Source organism: Panthera leo, chromosome D3, assembly GCF_018350215.1.
Source record: "Panthera leo isolate Ple1 chromosome D3, P.leo_Ple1_pat1.1, whole genome shotgun sequence".
Taxonomy (NCBI): Eukaryota; Metazoa; Chordata; class Mammalia; order Carnivora; family Felidae; genus Panthera; species Panthera leo.
Window position 1 is genome coordinate 2,979,902 of NC_056690.1, and position 20,272 is coordinate 3,000,173.

Sequence of the window (20,272 nt, forward strand, 5' to 3'; positions counted from 1 at the left end):
ACGAGGGAAGTAGAATCTTTAAGCAAAGTGGTCATCAAATGGCCAAGCTGTTTGCAACGTGGGAGCCACATGCAAACTAAGGAATTCTGCACAAACAGCGGGTTCGCGCGCCTTGCTCCCGCCCACTCCGGGGAGTAGGGCGAGAAGCATCCACCTGCACTACTCTGGGAATGATAATGGCTCTGTGTTCTCTTCTTGTGCTGTGATTAAATGCACAATGTTGCAGCTGTCACTGAGCAAATAAAGACAAACTGAGAGCCTGACACGTAAGTCTGCTTAAGCTGTTGAAGTGCAATGAGTACCTTGATCTTATCGTTTCCGCCCTTAACGCTGATCAATCATCGTCGGCCAGTAGCACCGCCCCTCCTCCCCTCACCCCACCTCGACTCCTCTGGCAGGGCTGAGGGCGACCTACAAGCAGAATCAGCTCACGTCAGCCTAAACATGGGTATGACACAAAAATAAGAATTCGGTGTGCTTCTGAGCATGGGCGAATAACTGTCATTCCATTTCCTTAAAGCTCTAAGAAAGAAGAAACCAAAAACAAATGTGTTGATGAGTGGAAAAGAAACAGTTTGAATTCCACTTGGAAGGACCCATTGCTGAGCCATTTCTGGCTTATGTGGAATTGATAAGATAGGACATATGGAATGGAGGTGGTGAGGTACAGATAATGGGTTGTTCTTGATCTATTAAACATATTTTTAAATGGCATTTTAACGCCAACTTCATGATCTTATAAATATTCCTACATATATATATATATAATCTCCCTAATTCTCTATGACTAAGAGTTTGCCCTTGTTTCTGCTTGGCTTTTGATGCCTTTAAATTGCTCTGTCCCGATTCCTTCTGTAAGTGATCATTTGGTTCAACTAAACTTGAACCTGAACTTGACTGAAGGCTGTTTGGAGAAAGAAAGCATCGCCAACAAATTAAGAGTTTTTAAGCATTTACTCGGCAGTTCTAGGAAGAGACGGAACTATGCGCACACACCTGACTCCAGATTCGATGGGATCCTACCTGCTTCGACCTGCCTGAAAGCCATCCTCTTTAACTCAGTGGGTAGAGAAGCTTGATCATTTGTGTGTTGAACTTATGCAAATAAGGAGTGGGGGCACCTGGCCAGGCCCAGTGCTTCTCACAGGACACAGCACCACCTGGCCGGCCGGCCGCCTCAGTGGCAGCTCGGGGAGACACGGGGATGTGCTGTTTCTTGCGGGGGAAAGTTGGCTGGCTTGGGGCAGAACGGTGCTCTCTGCACAGCATTTCAAGAATTTGTGATGTGTCAAAGAAATCGTGCTGGTCTTGGGATGAGGGCGCTCGTGGAGATGTGCGAAGGCCTTGCATAAGGGCTCAGGCCCTAGTCTGGGATGGCAAACCAGAGGAGACATTGCCCCAGGGAAACTTCGGTGGATTATGTGAGCTGATAATACATTTGCAGGACAGGATATTACTTGGAATAATATGCTGTCAGTGTGTTTTGTAAACTGTAGAGTTTATCTCCTTTTTGACTGGGATTCTAATGGGAATCTGGTAGTCAAGAGGTTACTGTTGTGGAGCCAGTCGTTTTTAAAAGGGTGCAAAGTCCCATGAGAAAACAGGCAAAATGACCAGGTCAGGAAGGGCCTGCTGAGATTGGACTGGTGAGGTAAGTAAGTAAGTAAATAAATAAATGGGGTGGAAAACCACGAGATGTGATGAGCTAGCCTGAATAGAGATGTGCTAAGTGCCTGAATGGAGATATGCTAAGTGCCTGAATAGAGATGTGTTAAGTGTCCGAACAGAGATGTGCTAAGTGCCTGAGTGGAGATACGCTAAGTGTCTGAATAGAGAAGTGCTAAGTGCCTGAATAGAGATATGCTAAGTGCCCAAACAGATGCACTAAGTGCCTGAATAAGGATGATGAGGGAGCCTAAGGCAAGTTGAGGGCCAAGCAGGAGCTAACAACACCTTCCCCTCCCCCACACCCCCCCTCCCCGCCCACACAAGTGGGATGTGTGTGACATTCCTCAGGCACTGCTGGCTGCCCAAGAACACAGGAAAGGACAGAAAACAAATGGTTAAACTGACAGAGATCACAGGACCAGAGTCTCCATCAGTTTACAAATATCTTAGTAAATTACAAGAAAAGGGCCATCTTATCAATAGCCTCACGTCTAGGAACTCCCTACTGTCTTCAGGCTAATGCTTTGCTAGGGGGAAAACAGCCTTAGCTTGACAACAGCCAGGCCTCCAGTGATCTGTGGGTCTTTAGCAGATGGAAATCCCTTTAAGAAACTTCCTCTTGACTTCATCACCCCCCCCACTCCACAGTATATAAACTGTCACACTTACAGAGGCAGCTCTTTCTGCCCACGGGACCTGTCCCTGAGCTTTAATAAAATCATATTTTTGCACCAAGATGTCAAGAGTTCTTTCTTGGCCTTTGGCTCTGAACCCCCCCCCCCAAAGGCTCCAAAACCCCATCAGAGATGTGTTAAGTGCCTGAATAGACATGTGCTAAATGCCCAAAGTGATGTGCTAAGTGCCTGAAGAGGTGTGTTAAGCACCTGAATAGAGATGAGCTAAGTGTAAAATACGTACACAGCTCATTAAAAATTTCTGGAGTGATGAAACGTTGACATGATCTTTTCACATGCTGAGTTCAAAAGAATACATTACAATTAATTTTATGCATTTCTTTTTCTTTGTTTAATGTGGCCACTGGAATATGTAAAATGACGCACTCATTCGCACGGTTTCAGGGACCAGGTAGGCAGGTGTCCCAGTACTGCCCGTTCTGCCAATTTACCAGGAGAAAAAAAGGTGTTTTAGTATCTATGGAAAACTTTCTGATTTTGTATTTTTTTAGAGAGAAAGAGAGACAGAGTGTGAGCAGGGGAGGGGCAGAGTGAGAGAGGGAGACACAGCATCCCAAGCAGGCTCCAGGCTCCGAGCTGTCAGCACGGAGCCCGACGTGGGGCTCGAACTCACGAACTGCGAAATCATGACCTGAGTGGAAGTTGGCCGCTTAACCGACTGGGCCACCCAGGTGCCCCCGAATTTTCTGATTTTTAATGTTCCCAAAGGTATTTCTTGCTCCTTCAATGTGTTCAAAAGTTCCTGGGGGTCTGCTTTCCACTTTCCTTGATAAAAATTAGTGAACCTTTCACACCCATACTGGTGGCCTCCACAGCAGAGGCATCCCATGTTCCCCCTCCTACAACCCCGAATGTCCCTGTCACCCACCCGAGTAGGGGGCACCCCACCCCAGGCCCAGGCGTGTTCCTGCTGGCTTGTGCCCATCGGAACATCCAGCTGCCCAAGCCCCCGCCCTGGACATGTAGCCCTGGGACCTGGGGGTGGACTTGTGGAGACTCAGACTCTCCTTCTTGCTGGGCAGGAAGTGGAGGGACCAGCAAGGAAAATCCAGCAGGAATGGGAAGTGGACCAAGGCAAGAGTGGACTCCTGTCCTTACCGTCTGAGCTGCAAAACCCAGCCTGAAGCCTGCCCCACCTCCAGACCCTTGACAGGAGGAGCCGCTCAGTCCCCTGCCTTCTCCAGGCAGTTTGCACTGGCTTTCAGTTACTTAAAGCTGAAAATCTCTGATGCCGCTACGGACAAGGAGCATAGAGCCTTTACCGTTCACGTTCACCTGCCTGCCACATCAAGCCCTGTGTGAAGCCATCCAGTCTCTGACCACAATCTTATCTTTCCCCCAGGCTCCTCAATCACGAAAACCACAAAGACCTCTGACCTCACAGCCCCTCACCTCCAAGCCGCCCCGCCTCCCACTCCCGGCAAAGATTCCTTTTCCCATCATTTCAGCGATTTTCTTGTCAATACCTTGGCCTCTCCTCTCCCCTGGCCTTTTGTACCACACTCGGTGTATCCAGCAAGGCTCCAGCCACCCGCTTAGGCTTGGCCAGGGCTGCAGGGTGAGATGGGGTGGGAGGGCGGTGGCCCCGGGCGCCAGCTCCCAGCCCCCTTGCTCGTCATTTCAGGGACCCTTCGCAGCGCAGGGCGCAGCTCCCCCCCATCCTCACCGGAGCGTGCCTCTCCCTTGGCTCCCCTGCGCTTTCCGCCCCGGAAGCCAGGGCCGCCTGGGTCCCAGCCTGGGTGTCTGCCTCTCGCGGCCTGGCTGGGACGCGTGTGTTCCGCCCTGGGCCAGGGGTGTCTCTGTGGTCTCGCAGCCCCTGGCGGGACGGCACACAGGATGTGCTCGCAGTGTGTACCCCCCGCAGTGCCTGGCCCCACTCTGCCATACACACAGGTCCGCGGAACCAGCCCTGTCCTCTCCCAGGCCCTTCCCATCGCTCTCAGACCCCCGCTCTCCCTCGTCCCCCCCGACCCCCACCCCGGTGGCCTCCGCAGCAGCCTGCGGTCCTGTGAGCGCTCCGTTCTCACTTTTCCTTCCTCCCAAACGCTGGGCGGCCGCCGTGGAACCCAGGACTACCACAGCGGGGAGGAGTCCGGATTGGGTCCACGCCACCCTGGGGACACTCCCTTCCTGCCAGCGCATCTCCATACAGGCTTCTGTTTGCCTCTGTTATCTACAGCGGTGCCCAGTCTTGCACACCCTGTTCGGGAAGGAGAAAGAGGACAAGCCGGCGACAGCCTCCGTGCAAAGTCCAGCGCCCCGTGGGTGACTCTCGTGCTCGTTGGGATGCCAGCACGATCATCCGTGGCCGTCGCTGAGCCTCAGAACGTCCTTCTCGGGCTGGAACAGCCTCAGCCTTGCCCTTCCCTGTGCCCGTGGGAGCCCTGCAGTCAAAGCTCCAGGCACGGCCCCCAGTGCCCCGACAAGAGCTTGGTTCACAGCAGGGGTCAGAAGTCCTTTCCTGGAAATGACCCGAGAGTACACACCTTGGGGCTTGCGGGCAGCTGGTCGCGGTCCAGCTGCTCGGACAGCCACCGCCATTGGCAAGCAGCGGCCAGCACCACCCCTGGGAGCTGCCACGCCCTCCAGATTGTACTCATAGGACAGGCCCTGCCTTGCTTGGCCCTCGGCCATAACTTTGTCCGGCCTTGATGGAGAAGATTATTTCAAGGGTTCTGAGGACCAGCCTCCCACTTTTGAGACTATGGATCCCCCATGATTTCACGAAAACAACTGTGTAGAAAATATATATATATACACACACACATATATCTTACATCCATTACTCATGCAATTTATTTCTCCACCACCAGTGAAATGAACTTTGTTCCCTAGGTTTCTGACCCTGTTTTTAACTTACCAGAGCACCTCCTAATTGTGACCTTTTTTGTTAAGGGCTGATCTGAACCCATCCGCCTGATTTAGAGGCTTGTCAAGATTGTTGTCAGGTTCTTCCGGGAAATGTTTACAGCTTCAGGGGATTAGAGGTGGGTGGGGAAACCACAGGTCCCCTCTGCCCACCGCTCGGACAGCCAGACCAGCCAACCTTGCGGTGGAATCTGCACCACAGTGGGGCCAGGGGCTGACTCCCTGACTACGTGTTCACACAGGGGCCCCCAGAACCCCTCCAGTAAACCACAGACCCTCGACACTGGTAATTATTTCTGAGATGCTTTACGCTAATGAACAAATCTAACACTTGCAGTGCTTAGGAAACAACTCCAGATTAGGGTATTTAAAATGCTAATTAACAGCCGGCCCGGAGTTAGAACACAGAATGAACTGGGGCGCCTCCGTGGCTGTGCTGGTTAAGCATCTGACTCTTGTTTTCAGCTCAGTTCATGATCCCAGCATCGTGGGATCGAGCCCCAATGGGCTCCGCACTGAGCGTGAAGCCTGCTTGAGACTCTCTCTCTCTCTCTGTCTCTCTCTCTCCCGCCCCCCTCTTTCCCACTTGTTCTGTCTCTAAAAATAAATGAAATTTTTTGGGGTGCCTGGGTGGCTCAGTCGGTTAAGCGTCCGACTTCAGCTCAGGTCACGATCTCATGGTCCGTGGGTTCGAGCCCCGCGTCGGGCTCTGTGCTGACAGCACGGAGCCTGGAGCCTGCTTCGGGTTCTGTGTCTCCCTCTCTCTCTGCCCCTCCCCTGCTCGTGCTCTCTCAATAAATAAATAAATGTTAAAATTTTTTTCTTTAAAGAACACAAGGTGAGCTCACATGCACAGCACACGGAGGGGTACCTGAAGGGCCACACAGACAGTAAGAGTGTCCCTGTCTAGTGACTGATCCCCAGACAAACTATTCCCCCCAAACAGCGTCTTCCAAGCTTGCACCTTCGAAAACTCTTCATCTGTCAGGACCCATAAAATGGAGACCTCCCGTTGGCCTGGCCCACGTCCCAAACCTGAACCTCAGTAGCCAGGAAATGCATCACTTTCGAGGAGACCTAGCACACACCAGTCGGGCCCCTCCGACTGGGTTCAGCTGGCTCACGGGACCCAGGAGCCCCGACCTCCCAGCCAGCCAGGCCTGTCTCCGCCCTGCGGTTCTAAGGCTCCACGAAACCCGCTCTTGTCCCCGATCCCTCGGGAAGTTCTCCCCTGCTTGTGAGACGGGGTGGCCCTGTTCCGTGCCTCGTTTTCCCCTGGATAAAGGGCACCAGACCTCTCACTCGATTATTCTAGCTTTGTCGTTGACACGCTCCACATTCCACAGCCAAGCCCTGTTTATTTTACTCCTGAAATGTGGCAAACCCACACTTAGCCTCCTCTGCCCATCCTCATCCACCCTCCAGAATGCAGCCCAAAGGACCTTCTACAACACAGAAGTCAGATAGCTTTTGGTGGCTTAATTCTGTTGGTGGCCCAAAACCGTAGGTCCGGTGTGACGGGGCCCCCCCTACCTCTCCAGCCTTATCTGCCCACCTCAGCCAGAGTGGGTTTTCTCTCAGCACTACTGACATTTGGGGCTGGATCATTCTCCACTGTGGGGACCACCCCGGGCATCGTAGGCTGTTCAGCAGCACCCTGGCCTCTACCCACTGGATGTCAGTGGTCTCTCACACCCAGTGTAACAACCAAAAATGTCTCCAGACAATGCCCAGTGTCCCCCGGGGGACAAAACTGCTCCTTCCTCCTCTGCACATCCTTCTGGCCCCTGATCCCACTAAGAATCACTCATCTAGCATATCGGGCATTGCTAAGGCCACACAACTCGGATCCGAAAGGGATGTGCTCTCCCCCATGGTCCCACCCGCTGCCCCTTTGCCTAGGACACCGTCCTCCCTGTACGTCCAGCCTTCCCCACCTGGCCAGTTAGGGCCCATGGTATCATGAATCGCTCACATTTATTAAATGCATATTGAGCACCAGGCCCTGTTGTAAATGCTGAAAATGTTCGAACTCGCATTTAAACCTCATAAGGAACCTATGAGGCAGGTCATATCAGTATCCCCTCTTTGTGGATAAGAACTCTGAGCAGCAGAGCTCAGGTGACCGGACCTACGTCGCACGTGCTGGGGAGCCCGCAAGTGAAGGCAGGAAGCCCTGCCCCAGAGTTTTTGTCTTCCACCGGTCTGTGTGTTTCCCCTAGCCTGGGATGGGTCACCCACCTCCCTGCTCTCGGGACACCTCACCTCTACCTGCCTATGGATGTACTCATGACGATTCAGCGTCCCTACTTACGGACAGGGGGTTAACTTACAACTACAAACAGATGCACCAGAAGGGGCCCCGTTTTTCTCTGTAAAGCTCCCATCTTATCTAACTCAGACACCCTCCTCTGCTAGACTGAAGGGAACCCCAATCTTACGCATTTGGGGGTCTCCCTCCCCCACTGTCCACGGTCACTTGAGGGTCAGAGGGGTCTTTGGCTCTGGCTCCACAAGAACCTCTGTCTTCATAGGGACCTCCGTCCCCTCCCCTTCCAGGACACCTGGCATTCTCCTCGAGGAACCTCCGTTTTTACACGACACCAGATGCCTTTGGCAACCTCTGATTTTTCTTTTTCTGCAATCCCTCCAGGGCGAAGGGCAGACAAAGCTGGCCCTGAACAGACCGAAGCACAAAGAACAATTGTTGTCATGCTTCATGAAGCACAGCTGGGAAGAGAGCAGAGTCACTCAGGGGCCCCGCGCCCCAGCTGAAGGCCAGCAGTCTCGCTGGACATGCCTGCCTCCTTCTGCTTACGGCCCCCTGGCTGGGAGCGCCTGGGGGCCTGAGGTTCACATGGACAGTTCACATCCAGAGCCAAACGGTAAAGAAAGACATGCTTTCTCTGGCTCCCTGTGGGACCTGGCCTCTCTCTCTGACACCCTTTCCCGGCACTCGCCCCCTGACTCGTGTCTCCCAGAGAGCCTGGCCTTCTTTCCGTCTCTCAGGCATGTCAAGCTGGCCTCGGGACCCGTGCTCGGGCTATTACCCTCCTCCCCAGCTGTCCTCCCAGATCTCAGGGACTGCCTCACTCGGTCACAGAGGTCTCAGCTTAAATGTCACCATCTCAGAGAGCCTCCCCTGAGCCCACGGCCCTAATCACCGTCTGGAGCTGCCTCCTTTACTTCTCTTCACTCCCGCAGAGTCTTTCCCCTGCTGGCACGTGCTCCACGAGAGCAGAGGCCACCCTGCCCTCCTCACTGTGGGTGCCCATGAGTGAAACAGGGTCACTGCCGTCCGACGGCAGATAAACCCGAATGATGCCCATCCTCACCGTGAAATCCTAATCGCCAAGCTCAGAAAACTGATGTACCCTCCACCCGTCATGAGAGAGGATCCTGCTGCTCTCCATCTTTAGAAGACCCGTAACATGTTTCAGTGGAAAGGGACGTTAAAGGGTGGGCTTTGCCCCGATGGCTCATTTTAATGATGGGGAAGCTGACCCGCAGAGGGGAAGTAAATTAAGAAATTTCATGAAGCAAGCCGGTTCAAAAAAAGAAGTTGTTTCCATTAAGCCCAGGCAGCAATCTGCTCCCGTCCCCAACCCCCCCCCCCCCCCCCCCCCCCCCCCCCGGGGAGGCTCACAGGCCAGTGAGGAGGAGAGAACAAGTCCCCAGGGAAACAAAGGACAAGATAATTGCAGAAGTGAGTGTGGAGAAGGTAAGCACCCTGTAAGAGGAAGATGCGCCCAGACAGCGCGGGGGCGGGGTGGGGGGGCGCCGGGAGGCCCCGTGGGCGGCAGGGCCCCGAGCAATGACGTCCCCGCCCCCCCCCCCCCCCGGGCGCCCACCCCAAGGAGGAGGGCAGGCCCGCAAATGTGCCGCGCCCTGGGCTGGAAACCCTCCCGAAGCCCGGGCTTCAGCGGACCCTCCTGCACCCAGGACTCCGCGCCAACGCCACTCCGGCCGCGAGGCCTCCCGGAGCATCCTGCCCAAAGGGCTCCCGTGCACAGAGCGGTCCCTGCCCCATCAGATAACGCTGCGCGTGTCACCGCGTGCGGCCCTGCGCTTCCGCGCTGTCTTCTGCCCACCGCAATGTAGGCGCCGCGCAGTCCCCAGACCTGGGCGCTCCGGGGACGCGGAAGCCAGGCACGCCGGGACCCGCGTGGGGACCCCCCCCCACCCCGGACCCCCTCCCCAGCGGCCCGTGGGGGCGGCGCGTGCGGCGGGCCCGGGAGCCGGGAGCCGCGGTCCAGGCCCCGCGCGCGCACAGGCCCCACGCGCGCCGAGCCCGTCCGTTTGTGCGCGCGGTCTGGGGGGGGCCGGGGGCCCAGGAGCGCCCCGCGCCGGCACCTACCGGACGCGCTCGGCCGTGACGGCGTTGCCCGTGTGCCGCCGCAGCACGGCCAGGAACAGGAGCCGCATGCCGCCGCCGCCCGGCCATCGACCGCCCGCCGCCGCCGACCAGGCCCAGGGCGGGGGCGGGGCCGGGGACGCGGACCCGGACCCCGGCGGCGGGCGGTGGCGCTCGCTCGGTCGGTTCCGCCCGCCGCTCCCGAGGCCTCGCCCGCGCTCGCCGGTTCGGCGCTGGGGTCCCAGGCGCGCGAGGGGTGGGGGGTCGGGGGGGCGGGAGGGAGGGAGCGCGACACCGCTCCCGCGGGACCGGCACCCCGGGTTCCTCGGGGCCCCTCCTAGGGGAACCAGAAGAGACCACGGCTGGACTCTCAGGGGTCCAGGGGCAACCGTGGGTCCGCTCTTACAGGGACCAGGTGTGGCTGTGGGGCTGCTCCCAAGGGGGCCAGGCTGTAGGTCTGCTCCCTTGGGGACCAGCAGCAGAGGGGATCTGGGGTCCCCTCCCACAGGGACCAGGGCTGGTCACGCCCCCCCCCCCCCCCTTCCAGCCCCCTGGGACCCAGGGGTAGTTGCCGGTTGCTCCCATGGGATGTATGAGGCGCTGGGTCTCTTCCCACAGGGGCCAGCAGCAGGGGTGACTGTAGATCCCCTCCCTCAGGAGCCAGAGGAGGCCACGGAAGGACTGCCATCCGCGCCGGGGTGGCCAGCGTCTGCCCAATGGGTATCAGCACCAGGGATCTACGATGATGCTTGAGAAATCAGATAGGAAGCCATCATTTCCACAACTGACCAGATCTAAGAGGCAACCGACCCCTTTAGATGTGTTAAAGATAAACTGGGCTATATTGAGCTTTTCTAAGTTCATTTGAGCACAAGTTGATTCCAGGGGAGAAGTGCTAAACTGGAAGAGGTTGGGGCAGGACAGGAGCTCCGGGAGAGACCTGTACACAGAAAATGCTGACGCAAAGCCAGATGGTTAATTGGCTACAGCCTGAAGCCTAGTTGGCTGTCTCCGATTGGTTGTTCTTACATTTCGATTCGGGTAACCTTAACCTTGAGGCCTTTACAGGCTCCCTCCGGGCTTATTCACATCAGCACCAAGGCATCAGAGCCCCATGGGTCTAGGGGCCTTTGTTTAATTTAACACAACGGGGCCCAGGGCCAGGGCTCTTCAGTTCACCATGGTGGCTGATGACTCACTTCAATTCCTTCATGATCTCCATTTCAATTCCTGTTTTAAGAAGAATCTGAAGCTTATTTCTTGGCTCCACAGTCACCAGGGACGCAGGTTTATTTCTAACTCCGGCATCCCAGTGTTTGGCCTCTGTTCCCAGCAGGGCCACAAGGTGAAGCTTGAGTGCTGAAGCCCCACCCATCACACTCACGTTCCAGGCAGCAGGGAGCAGGGGCAAAAGGGCACACCAAAATGACACTTTTACTTTTAAGAGCTCCTCCTGGAGTGTCACCCAGCCCTGAGGCCTTTATCTTACCGTGTACCTGGCCACGTCTTCCATCCAGGGCAGCTGGGAAACGTAGCGTGACTGCTGGGCACATTATCACCCTGAATCAAATGGCAGTCACTTAGCAATAACAGGTTCCAGGGGCTTGTCTGTGGACAGATCTTTTCCAGGGCAAAGCACTCCACCCACTAACAGGCCCACATCAAAGATGATGGCTTGTGTGAACGCCCTGACCGCCGTGCTGGGACCCTTCCCAATCCTCCTACCCCTGAGTCTGAGCTTAGTCATGGCTCCAACCTCCCCCTTGCTTGGGAAGATGTCATCGGTAGGGTAGGCACCGGGTAGATGCTTGTTGAATTAAGTGAAATCGTTGAATTTGCACTGCTGTGAAATTTTGTTCCCACGATGATGCATTACTGATTAAAAAAAAATTTTTTTTTAATGTTTATTTATTTTTGAGACAGAGAGACAGAGCATGAGCAGGGGAGGGGCAGAGAGAGAGGGAGACACAGAATCCGAAGCAGGCTCCAGGCTCTGAGCTGTCAGCACAGAGCCCGACGCGGGGCTCGAACTCACGGGCCGCAAGATCATGACCCGAGCTGAAGTCGGACGCTTAACCGACTGAGCCACCCAGGCGCCCCTCCTGATTTTTTAATGGAAGTCAGTGCTGCTATAGGATTTGCTGGGCTGAAATTCACTGTCGTTGGATTTTTCTGGCATACACCTGTTCTGTAGGGTAGGAGATTCTGACAGATCTTTGGGGGCCCATTTCTTTGTTCATTCATTGCTTCCGTGTGCCCATTTAGGAGACAAAAGAAGGACCGTAAACAGTATCATAGCTAATTAGTTCATTTTGGTGAAGTCTTTTGTGATTCTCCCAAGTAGGCAGTGAAAAGGGTTCACAGACAAATGTGATATCACGGGATGACATAGAAATAATTAGTGGGGGGGGGGCACGACTAGAACAGAAAAGGTCGTAAGCATCTCTTACGTTTCTCCAGATGCTTCTAACACAAGGGCCTTAAAATATATGTAAAGCAAAATCTATTTTTTCTTTCATCATAGTGTTTGCTTAGACTACTTCTCCAGTTCACGGCACCAGGAACAATGAAACTATGTTATTTGCCCCGTGTAAAAGTGATCGCATTTTCAGGGCAAGATACTGACTTTAGAAATGGCTCATGATAAAAATCAACACTTGACGTCTTTTTTCCTCTCTCTCTCTCTTTTTGCTTCATGACACTAACAAACGAGGTACGCTCCTTCTCTTTTTCTATCAGGTTCCAGTCTCTGCACCACCTTTGTCCCCCCACCACAGTACTGAGAACTAGAAACGTGGCGTGCGGGGTGGGGGGCGGGGATCTTCCTGAAATCAGAAGACACACAGACAACTGTGGTTTAAGTGCCCTGGTTAGCTTTCCTTTCTCTGGCTTTCCGGACAGCACTTGACATGATCAAATGCAAAAGAAAGCCACAGGTCTAAAGGAACTGGTTTCTTCTAGTGTTGCTTGGCGAACGGGGGGTGGGGGGGGTGGGGAGTCAACCAGAACCGGACGATCTTCCCTTCGAGCTTTCAGCAAAAGGCAAGCAGCCCTTTCTTCCCACTGCTGTTCTGAAGGTGGGGCGTGGTGGGTTCTTAACTCTTCAGCACAAGGAAGCTCATCCCCAAGATTCTCATCGTTGCCACACGAGACGGTCCGCGTGAACGCACCGTTGCTGCTCTGTGGCCCCATGGGTCTCGTAACACAAGAGACAAAGGTCCAATTCTGTGCACGTCAGAGGCTGATGAAAGGGAAGATATTTTACCTGCTGCTAGTAACAACCTGTCGTATGCTGAGAGCCGTATTTATTCTTTAAATTTTTTCATTTATTTGTATTAAACGCCCACGTATGTTTAGCACATACAGATACACAAAACAGAATTTAAAAATCACACCGAATCCCACTGCCCTGAGGTAAACACCTTGAGCACTTGGGTCTCAGGTTTCTCCAGACTCTGTGAATCTAATCGCGAAAACAGTCGCACCCCCCCACCCCCCTGCGGCCACCAGGGTTGCAGGCACTGGGCAGTTTACTCCCCCACCAGGCCTCCCCCCACCCTGGACGGTAGGCACTACTGTTCTCAGCCCTTTACAGATGAAGGAACGGAGACTCGAGAAGGTAGGATGTCTCCGAGAGTAGCAGACAGAACGGATGCCGCTGTCCCTTTGACTCGGCTATACGGACACGGTATTTTGTTGTCGACTTTCATCGCTTTGGTTTGTGCTTGTCATTGCGTTACAAAAAGTAAAAATGCTTTACACGGGTTGGGTTTTTGTTGTTGTTCTGTTATTTGCTCTTTTTTACTTTTACTTAATAATCGTGGTAGGCACAGTGCTAACGTGGCCCCAAGATTTCCAGCCTCCTGATGCCTGTCATCTTCCAGTTATTCAATCAAACGCCCAACCAGGTGGTGGGGTGAGGAGAATTTGTAGGCTAAGTTCCCAATCAGTCGCCCTTAAAATGGGGAGATTATGCGGGGCGAGTCTCATCCAGTAACTGTCCCTTTAAAGGTGCTGGGCATTTCCTGATGTCAACAAGGCTCTGGTGTGAGAGGGACGCGAGGTCGGGGAGGTTCTCTGCCGCTGCCCTTGGGGCCCACGGTGGCCACGAGCACGGAGCAGAGGCAGGCCCTTGGGGCGGAGGCCACCCCCACGCCCCCACCTGACAGCTGGCAGGAAACTGGCACCTTTACCGCCCGCCTCAACGCACTAGATCCTGCCACGGCCACGGGAACCAGAAAGAGCTCCAGATGAGACCTCACTTCTGCTGTGTGAGACCCTGAGCTGAGAACCAGTCAGCCACGCCCAGACTCCTGACTCACACAAGCGTGGGCTGGTGGTGTTGGTTGCTACAGTTGTGATTTGTTTAGTAACAAGAGAAATCAAATACAGTGTGTCCTAAATGGTTTCCACCTCAGAACCCTGTATCCTTTGAGGAAGAACACAGCATCCCAGTGTCCCCATGCGCTACAATCAATGCCTTCCTCCTGTACCTCTTTGCTGCTCCCAATCCTGCTATTCTAGGCAACATTGCAACGAACGTTTTAGAGTTAAGTCTCTGTGCATTCTAAATTCCTGGAAATGGCACTACGCACGGAGTGTCGACGAATGCGGTTTTGAAATGAACACCCACTGCCCTCTAGAAACATTGCACCAAACGTATCTCCCCGTTGGCCATTTATGGGCACACACACTTCACTTCCCCCAAATTGCCTTTCAGTTCAAGTGACGTGTCCCGTCTTTCTGCGTTTTTAAATTATTAGTGTTAACTTTTTTTTCCCCTTTGAAGGGCATTTTTTAAAAAAATGTGTGTGCATGTGTGTAATGTGTATGCGTGTGTAATGTGTGCGTGTGCAATGTTTGTGTAGGCCTGTGTAATGCATATGTGCGTAAGGTGCATGCATGCATGTGTAATATGTGTGTGCGTGTAATGTGTGTGCACGTGGGTGTAAATTGTGTGCATGCATGTGTGCCTATTGCCTGTATTATTAGCTGGAACTTTTCCATTGCAAGGGACAAAAGTCACACTTGCTTAATCAGAAAGAGAAATTATGGGCTCACAACTGAATGTCCAGGAAAAAACCTATTTTAAGCGATGGGCAGAACCTAGACCCAGAAATGTCTTTCACGGCTTAGCCCGGATTAGACCAACTTGGGTCACCATCCCATCTTTGAGCCAATCACGTAGCTCAACAGAGCGGACAGGCTTAGGTCACATGACCACACCCCGCCCAGGGGAGGCCAGTCCTGCCTGCACCACAGGGGGCACAGGTTACCCCAAGAAAGAAGGTGCTGTCCTCAGAATAGATGCTGAGCAGGGCCACGGGGCAGCCCGTCCTCCAGGACGCCGGGACACTCACTTTGTGCGTTTTATTTACTGGATGTTTACCTAATACATCCCATAAGACTCCCAAGAACTGGTAAAATGAAGACACTAAGTTTGTCATACGTGTTTCAAGTACTTTTTAAGTTTGTTTGCTGTCAACAGCAACTACCCTCTTTTACGCAAGGAAGTTTTAAGTCTTTATGTAGTCAGATACTTAACCGTCTTCTGTTATGGCCTGTGGCTTTACTGTTAGGCTTAGGAAAACATTCTCTGCCCTAAGAGTTTCCGTTTGCCAACGTTTTTAATTAATGCTTTTTCTTTTATTTCTCCATGACAATATTTTAGCCATCTGGAATTGATGCTGGTTCGGAGTGTGAAAACTGTTTTTCCCACATGCAATAGTTGCTTATTCGGCTTAGGTCACGATCTCACGGTCCGTGGGTTCGAGCCCCGCGTCAGGCTCCGTGCTTTTTTCTCCATGGGTTGGAAATGCCTTTATTATCATTTGCTGAATTATTTTATGCGTGTGTTTTGATGGTCTTTCCCGCGGGTTCCTCTTCACTGACCTTTTCTGTGAGGCCTAATCTAAAAACCAAATACATACACTTGGAGCTACCGATTACCTATTTTATGACTGCAATAGGCATTAAGACACTCGTGAGGAGTTATCGAGTGGTGGTTATGACAGGATGGTTAGGTGTGGTCCCACAGCTGGCACGTCTTCAAAAGGGAGGAAGGGGAAGTTCCTGATCTTTCACTTTCCCCCTCTCTCCTACCTTCCCTCTCTGCTGGTGAATGCCTGGCTGTTGCAGATGGCCCGGGGTTTTTTAAAGCACATGAGAACATAACCCCAAGAAGCAGAGGTCGTTACGCACAAGGGCCAGGTAAAATGAGTGTTTAAAAAAAGGCAAAGCCAACAAACCCGACTTCCTGGCCATGCACTCTCACCTCCCCGGTAAAAAGAAAACACACGTCATTCCGAGAGCTGAATTAATTCACGCAGCGCAGGCAGGTGAGTTTGGCTTTGTTCTGGGCCAAAGAATGGAAGGCCTGACTCCACCCCGTGGGTTGACTGTGCCTCTACTGCTTATCTTTTCTGCTTCTGCCTAGATTCTCTGCAGCCAGACCGAACCGTTACAACAGGGACTCCCTGAAATAAACAGAACTTCTGACAAGTCTGTCCCCGAGGAGAGTCCAAAGATTGACAGGATGGCCTGACTGTAACGTTGCTAACGCCTCCCACCATGGTCTGGTGCACAGAGACCAGCAGGGCCTGTCGTGGTCCCCAGGATGGAACCGGGGAGCAGAAAAGCAGAAGCATGGGCCGCAAGCCCTGACACCGAGCCGTCGCACCTTGCGGACTATGGTTGACTGGTGACGACAGACGGCACAGAACATCCGTGATGGCTAGCTGTGACCCGGCGTTTTGAGGAAGCCGAAACTGTGAGTAAACAGGTACGACTGTCTGGAAGCAAGGGGCGAGCCACGCAGAGATGAAATGAGCCGCGGAAATATTATGAAAAGGTCAGAGAGGTTCGACCGCCCCTGAAATGTGCTCAGTCTCTGATGGCTTCTGAATTCACTCCATCAGACCGCACCTCCTCCCAGGGGACAGGGCAGTGCTGGAGCAGGGAAGGGTCCCGTGTCTGACAGCCAGCGGTGCACCCCAGTCCACACCCCTGCGCCCTTGCAGTTAAGGCTCGCTTTCCCACAGGGCCCTTGAGGTGAAGAGGCTGTGACAAAGCTGTACTCTGTAAAATGACGGACGCCATACTTATCCCCCAGACGCCAGCTGTGCGAGTCAGGTCATTTACTCATTTATTTTAGGTTCAAAGGAGAGACTCACACAGTCACTTCCAGGAACAGGCACGTATTACGAGTCTACTCCACACAGTGGTGAGCCGTCAACTTGTATCAATTATTTAGTGTTACAATGACTGGGGCTTAGCACAGGGGCTCAGAACGCATGGGCTGCAGGGGCCAGGCAGGAGCTCGAAGCACAAACTGGCCCAATGTGAGACAACAATCAGGCTGCCCTCTCCTTTTATGTTCTTTTATTTTTTAAATTTTTTTTTAACGTTTATTTATTTTTGAGACAGAGAGAGACAGAGCATGAACAGGGGAGAGTCAGAGAGAGGGAGACACAGAATCCGAAGCAGGCTCCAGGCTCTGAGCTGTCAGCACAGAGCCCGACGCGGGGCTTGAACTCACGGACATGAGATCATGACCTGGGCCGAAGTCGGATGCTCAACAGACTGAGCCACCCAGGCACCCCCTCTCCTTTTATGTTCTTACTTTTTAACAGAATCATGACGGGTGAGTCTTGGCTACAAGTAACGGAACACCCAGCACGTGGCCTAAACAGTGTACGATTTGTGATCTTTCACTACCTAACTTCTCCCTGATTCTCTACCGTGCTGTCCACATCCCCAGCCGGTTCGTCTCGGGAGTGTGAGACAGCTGCCAGCAGCAATGAGGGCCTCAGGCTTCCTAATCCATATCCCCCTTGGAAGAGTGTCTCTCTCGCAGGCTGGTACAAGAGTCCTTTCTTTCAGCCTGACCAGGCCAATTTACGTCATTTGTCCTCTGCTGGGCCCTGGGGGAACGTCGCGTCTCGACTGGGTAGAGTCTGGGTTTCAGAAGAGGCATGACAGACTAGCATTGGTTTTGACTAGTCGGATCCAGAAACAAAGATGAAGTTAGCTTCTCCTGAGCGACACGGTTAGCTGGTGGGGAGCGGGCTGGGGGAGGACAAATGGAGAACAGACAGCCAAGCGGAATCAGGATTCTATTTGCAGGACAGGCGGGTGGGCGTGTTGGACAGGCAGTAACCGGTCGTGCCCACTGCACATCCGTATAGGGCGGCACTGACCGACAGAACTTTCTGCAGTGGTGGGGTAATCCACACCATTGTGCTCACCACGGAAGCATCAAACACACGAGGCCATTGGGCACTTGAAGTGTGGCGGCTGTGATCGGAGAAGCTGCCAGAACTTCCTAAGGTTTAGGCCCAGACCCGGCCCAGGGACGCTCCGCCATTCTCTTCACCGAAGCAAGTCACGGGGCCGGGGCTGCGCGTGAAAAATCATTGCAGACAAACCGGAACGCTTCTTCCAGTTGGACTGTTTTGCAACCTCAAGATGTCAGAGACTGCAGTGCAGACCAGACCTCCCCAGCACCAGGAAGTGCCACACTTCCTCAGTGTACATCCTGAACTCCAACTCCTGCCCCCACTTTGTTCACTTAGCTTTACACTTCTCAGTGGAGATCATCCAGTTGGGTTAGTCTGCTGTCATCCAAAATGGCACATCTGTATGGGGCGGAGTTTCACAAGAACTCATCTCATGAACCGCGTCGAGTGGCTTAATTTTTATCCCATGTTTACCCTGCACTTTGCCCGAGAGTGGCGATTGTATCAGTCTCTTGAACAAATACTTGAAGGTTCTGTCTCACGTACCAGCCAGAGGACGGAAGAAGCATTGCACTGTACTAGGAATTAGGTAAAAGCCTCATATGTAAGACTGAGCTCCACCGGGGCGTCTGGAGGGCTCAGCTGGTTGGGCGCTCGACTCTTGATTTCAGCTCAGGTCATGATCTCATAGTTTGTGGGCTCAAGCCCCGTGTCTGGCTCCACACTCTCAGTGCTTGGGATTCTCTCCCTCCCTTTCTCTTGCCCCTCCCGTGCTCTCTCTCTCTCAAAACAAATGAATAAACTTAAAAAAAAATAAATAAGACTGAGCTCTACTGCCTACTACGTGTGTGATCCTGGAGAGGAACCTTAAGTGGTTTGCCTTTTAGTTAAATTTGGATACTAACATGCTGTAGAAATCACAGGGATCTCAAAAAAGCAAACAAAAAACACCAAGAAAACAATGAATATAAAATATTATTTGGGCACCATTTAAACTTCAAACATCCATTCAATCATCCAATTCCATACATAGTTTCGTGGTGGGGGTTGTGGTAGATTCTAGAAACACAGTAACGGACAAACAAAATCACAGCCCTCCCTGGTTTGAAGACTGACGTTAAATCATTTTGCAAAATATGTAATCGTAAATGAAAAGAGTATTGTGAAAACAACACGCAGCGAGTACTCTAAAGACATATGAAAAGGGATGCGACCTATTCTGGGAGGACCAGGAATGTGACATTGATTGAGGACAATTAGCATTAATGGATTGGATGGGAAGGTCCTATACTGCCATTTAATGATTCTCTCTTTAAAGGGTAGTAAGTATTTATCTCCTGCCTGCTGTGCCAGCACCAGCACTGTGTGAGGCATTTCTCAGCCAGATGACCTACCGGAAAGCCCACTCCCCAGGTAACGGCTCCATCCTTCTCTTGGCTGGCCTCAAAGAGGGAGGAAGGAATAGGCAACGGTCTCACACGAACGGCCATCATCCAGCTGTGGGTCCCAATATCTCAAGCCATGCCTGGGCCGTTTCTGGAGGACGCTCTTCCCCTCCACCATATGCCAGTGGTCACTATTGCAGGTGCTGTGGGCGTGGTGAAGAATAAGACACATGAGATCCCTGCCACCATGGAACTTACACTTGTGGGGACCAGTACAAGCCAGGGAGGACAAAGGAATACAGAAAAAAAACATGACAGGCGCTATGCAGAAACTAAAACAAGGCAATGGGATGGGGTGGGATGCACTTCAGATGGGATGGTGGAGAAATGCTTGCAAGGATGGACGCTTGAGCTGAGCGTTGAGGGAAAACGGGATGCCAGACAACAGACAAGGAAGCAAACTCGGCGCCTGACTTGTCCTGGTGCAGCGGCTCTTCATGGGGAGATGTTTCCTGGGGACCGTCTGCACACAGGGTGCTTGCCACTCTGGGGGACGGGGGTGGAACCGGCCCCCGAAGGACAGCAGAGGCTAGGGGTGCCGCTCACCGACCTACCGTGCAGAGGCGGCCCCAATCGTCAGCGCTGCACCTGCACGGGAACCCCGTGCCGGGGGCAGGAAAGAGCCCGCAGGCAGGCGCCAGCTTTGCAAATCAGCCTGGAAGACCGGCAGAGCCCGAAGCCGCCATACGGGGGTCTGTCTACGCTTTCGTAGGCGGAGGTCGGCGACCTCGGAGTGACAGGAACAATTCCGCTTTTAAAACCCCGTAGATGGCAACGCCCTGCGCCCGGGGCTCCACTCCCGGCAGAAGCTGACCCACTGCCCGGCCGGGCTTCCGGGCGGAACCGGAAGTCGCCAGCGGCGGCCAATGGGGGCGCCGAGGGGCGGGTCTCGCGAGAAGCCAGGTAGCGGCAGCGACCAATGGGGGCTCCGGGGGGGCGGGCCGAGGTGCGGCTGGGTGGGTCTCGCGAGAAGGGCGGCGGCGGCTGCTCGGCGGCTGCTCGGCG

The 20,272-nt window shown here is 53.5% G+C and overlaps 1 protein-coding gene and 1 long non-coding RNA gene across 5 annotated transcripts in view; one reads left to right on the top strand and one right to left on the bottom strand.

The window, feature by feature from the left end:
- GLT1D1 (glycosyltransferase 1 domain containing 1) overlaps window positions 1-20,115 on the bottom strand; it is a 90,941-nt gene extending 70,826 nt beyond the window's left edge. For 2 of the 4 annotated variants that reach the window (XM_042910627.1, XM_042910630.1), the window contains exon 1: window positions 9,589-9,670. In XM_042910627.1, the coding sequence (XP_042766561.1) occupies window positions 9,589-9,656 (68 nt within the window). In that variant the 5' untranslated portion in view covers window positions 9,657-9,670. Of the gene's footprint in view, window positions 1-8,566; window positions 8,785-9,588; window positions 9,671-19,216; window positions 19,411-19,821 lie in introns of those variants that run through there. The other 2 variants (XM_042910629.1, XM_042910628.1) reach the window with 2 other exon arrangements.
- LOC122203637 lies at window positions 9,719-10,433 on the top strand. Its single transcript, XR_006195273.1, has 2 exons — window positions 9,719-9,810; window positions 10,204-10,433. It is a non-coding gene; the product is annotated as an uncharacterized LOC122203637 (long non-coding RNA).
- Window positions 20,116-20,272: the final 157 nt, after the last annotated feature.